Source organism: Plasmopara halstedii, assembly GCF_900000015.1.
Source record: "Plasmopara halstedii genome assembly, contig: Scaffold_2061, whole genome shotgun sequence".
Taxonomy (NCBI): domain Eukaryota; phylum Oomycota; class Peronosporomycetes; order Peronosporales; family Peronosporaceae; genus Plasmopara; species Plasmopara halstedii.
Window position 1 is genome coordinate 824,809 of NW_020188969.1, and position 2,751 is coordinate 827,559.

General features: G+C 36.9%; 1 protein-coding gene across 1 annotated transcript; it reads left to right on the forward strand.

Annotated features, from left to right (window-relative positions):
* Positions 1–1,518: 1,518 nt before the first annotated feature.
* Positions 1,519–1,938, forward strand: PHALS_02700 (uncharacterized protein; the record flags this gene model as incomplete). Its single annotated transcript, XM_024717131.1, has 1 exon — positions 1,519–1,938. The coding sequence occupies one exon, from the start codon at positions 1,519–1,521 to the stop codon at positions 1,936–1,938; it is 420 nt and encodes a 139-aa protein (XP_024582660.1).
* Positions 1,939–2,751: the final 813 nt, after the last annotated feature.

Sequence of the window (2,751 nt, forward strand, 5' to 3'; positions counted from 1 at the left end):
CAAGGCTAATTAGCTCTTCTGTTTAAGATCCAAAACTGATCTTAATTTATTTTTATCTGCCGCTACACCACCTAATTTAAAAGGTATAATTTTTTCTAAATATAAATAGTAAAATCTGAATACATGTATAACTACTGGCTATCTAGCCCTCACCGAATTCTTGTTTGGTTGTGGTCACACCATGTCCATCTGGCGTGACACACACCCCTGTTACCAGGGCATGTGTCACCCATTTACACATTCCTATTGATAAATACAGCAAAATATTTTAATACAGATTAGAAATCCTTAGTATATTTTAATATATAGTGCAAATGATTAGAAATCTTTAAGGGAAATTGAATTCTTTCAGGTTAATAGAAAAATAGTTATAATATACCAGATATCTGAAAAGTAAAAATTAAATACCAAGTTCACGCTAATTTGAGTAAGTTTTTTATTTACATGTATGCACATTTGTGATGTCGACAACAGTGTAAGTCTGCACCAAGTGCGCATATCGAGAAATTGACAAATGAAAACATCATTAAACCTTGTGGACGTGACCCATGCAAAGCTCGAAAATAGTCTCTAACATGCCAGACAACCAGATATAATACGCTTCATCACAGTTTTTGCAAACACCGCATCGAACCTGTTTCTTTTTAAGCTGAGCAGGTGCCTACTATAACGGAATATGACTATTCTTCGGTCTTCCACGCTTGCAATTGATGCTATCAGTAGTAACAATATGCACCATTATCTTAGCAAATTGGTCAACTAGGTGACGATGGTTCATTTAAGTGTGAGATATATACATATATAAAAGTATACTCGAAGTAGTAAAAACTATATATGTATTTTTTTCTAATTTAAGTAATGAAGTCAGATAAAGAGGTGTCCATTGTAACTATAGGCTGTAATCCTGTCATTCCGTAGAAATAGTGCTATTATTAAAAAAATAAGGTAATGTGTACGTTTCGTGCTAGTTAAAAAAGAAATAAGCTGAATGTAGATGTTACTTTTATGATAGCAGTGAAAAATTAGTACTTAGTCATATAGTTAAGCGGAACGAGTGCCGTAATCGTGTGGGCTATCTCTTCCAGCTTTAACACCAATGTATATATGACTGAACATCGAGCGATGCGAGGATGCAGTGCCGCAAATTTATACGGACATACTATCCAAAGATTCCTTACTCCTTTCGGCTCTCTGAACCATTTTACTAGTATTGAACATACTGCACCGTATACTTAAAAATTTCTAGCTAGGAAGAGAAGACAAGAAAAAGACTCCCGTACCCCATTTTCGATGAGTTTGTTCAAGTATGAACATTTTATGCTGCAAGCACGATCGTTGCGACACTGCTGAGAGCTCGTTTTTGTTTTCTTATGCATGATTTTCAAAATCAGATTTTGTGATAAACACACAGTTCTTACTGGCTGGAAGCACTTGAACACGATGCATATGGGTCTTAAATCAACATTCGATTGCAAGTTCCTCGATTGCCGATTTGCCTCCAAGTACCAAGAACTAACCATGCATTTGTTCAAGGTATTTGGGATAGTCGTGTGGATTTTGCTGTCGATAGTCAAGGTGGAGTCGAAAGTTGCTGTACTCGGTCGTCTTAAAAATGCGTACGTCAAGCTAACCAAAACAACGGATCCTGTTATAGATCGTCTCCAGAGCCTTTTACCTGAACATGATAAAGACTGGATTGATTTCAAGGAAGGAAAGACACTTGATCAAATTGCTGCGGAGTATAAATTAGAAATCGGAGAACTTGATGCCTCAGGACCCAGTAGTGAGGCGTATAGAGTAGTCTATGGCTATTTCATGTTCTTGAAGAAACTGAAAAAGGCAATCGGTAAAGACGACAAGGAAGCTCTCGAGTACGTGTATAAGCGACATGGTAACTTTCAAAAAGACCTTGATAGTGATATGAATAAACCAAAATAAACGTCCTGTACCTACACTTGTTTTCACTTTTTCATTATTTATTTGTTTGTGTTCGGTCGCAAATTCGCGCTAACACAGCGCCACCTGCAATTCGATCTGTAAGTGCTTAGGTGATCGGAAACTCATTGTTCCAGCTTTCTTCGCTGCTAAGTCAGGCAATGGACACAATAAATTACCAGCTCATGATTACCTATGCTTATGATTTTGCTTGTTTTGCGTTACATCAAAGTAAATTTAAAGTTACAGACAATAGTATGCTATATCCATCTTTAAACGTAACGTTTTTCCAAAGAATAATGGATGCATGTGCAAAGCTGAATGAAAATTAGAAGGGATCTCATCTGTGACTCATAGTACCAAGTCGCAAAAACGTATGGGATACTTCTTAAGAAAAAGTTTTGTCCTATGTATTAAATAAAGAGGTGTTTCGAGTAGTCTAACCGCTTATATTCATCAAAACCATCTTCGATTTTCGACCCGATCGCAAGTATTTTATAGTCGGTAGCATTCTCATTCGACTGATTGACTTACTGACCTTTTTCCTCAATTTCACGCACATCAGCTTCCTAAAAAGATAACGGTATGCAAGACGAATTGATAAATTCGTAATTTATAACTCATGCATCCGATATGAACATTTCTAGATATATTTGAGATCGAAGCAGCAAAAGCTATATCGTTCGGGCGCACCATGAGTCCATGACTGTGGGGACAGTCAAAATACTTTACCATTTGATCAATCCATTGTTCTTACTAACTGGTGAGCTTAAGGCAACGCCTACGAACTCTCCTTTGGCATAATGCACACGACCA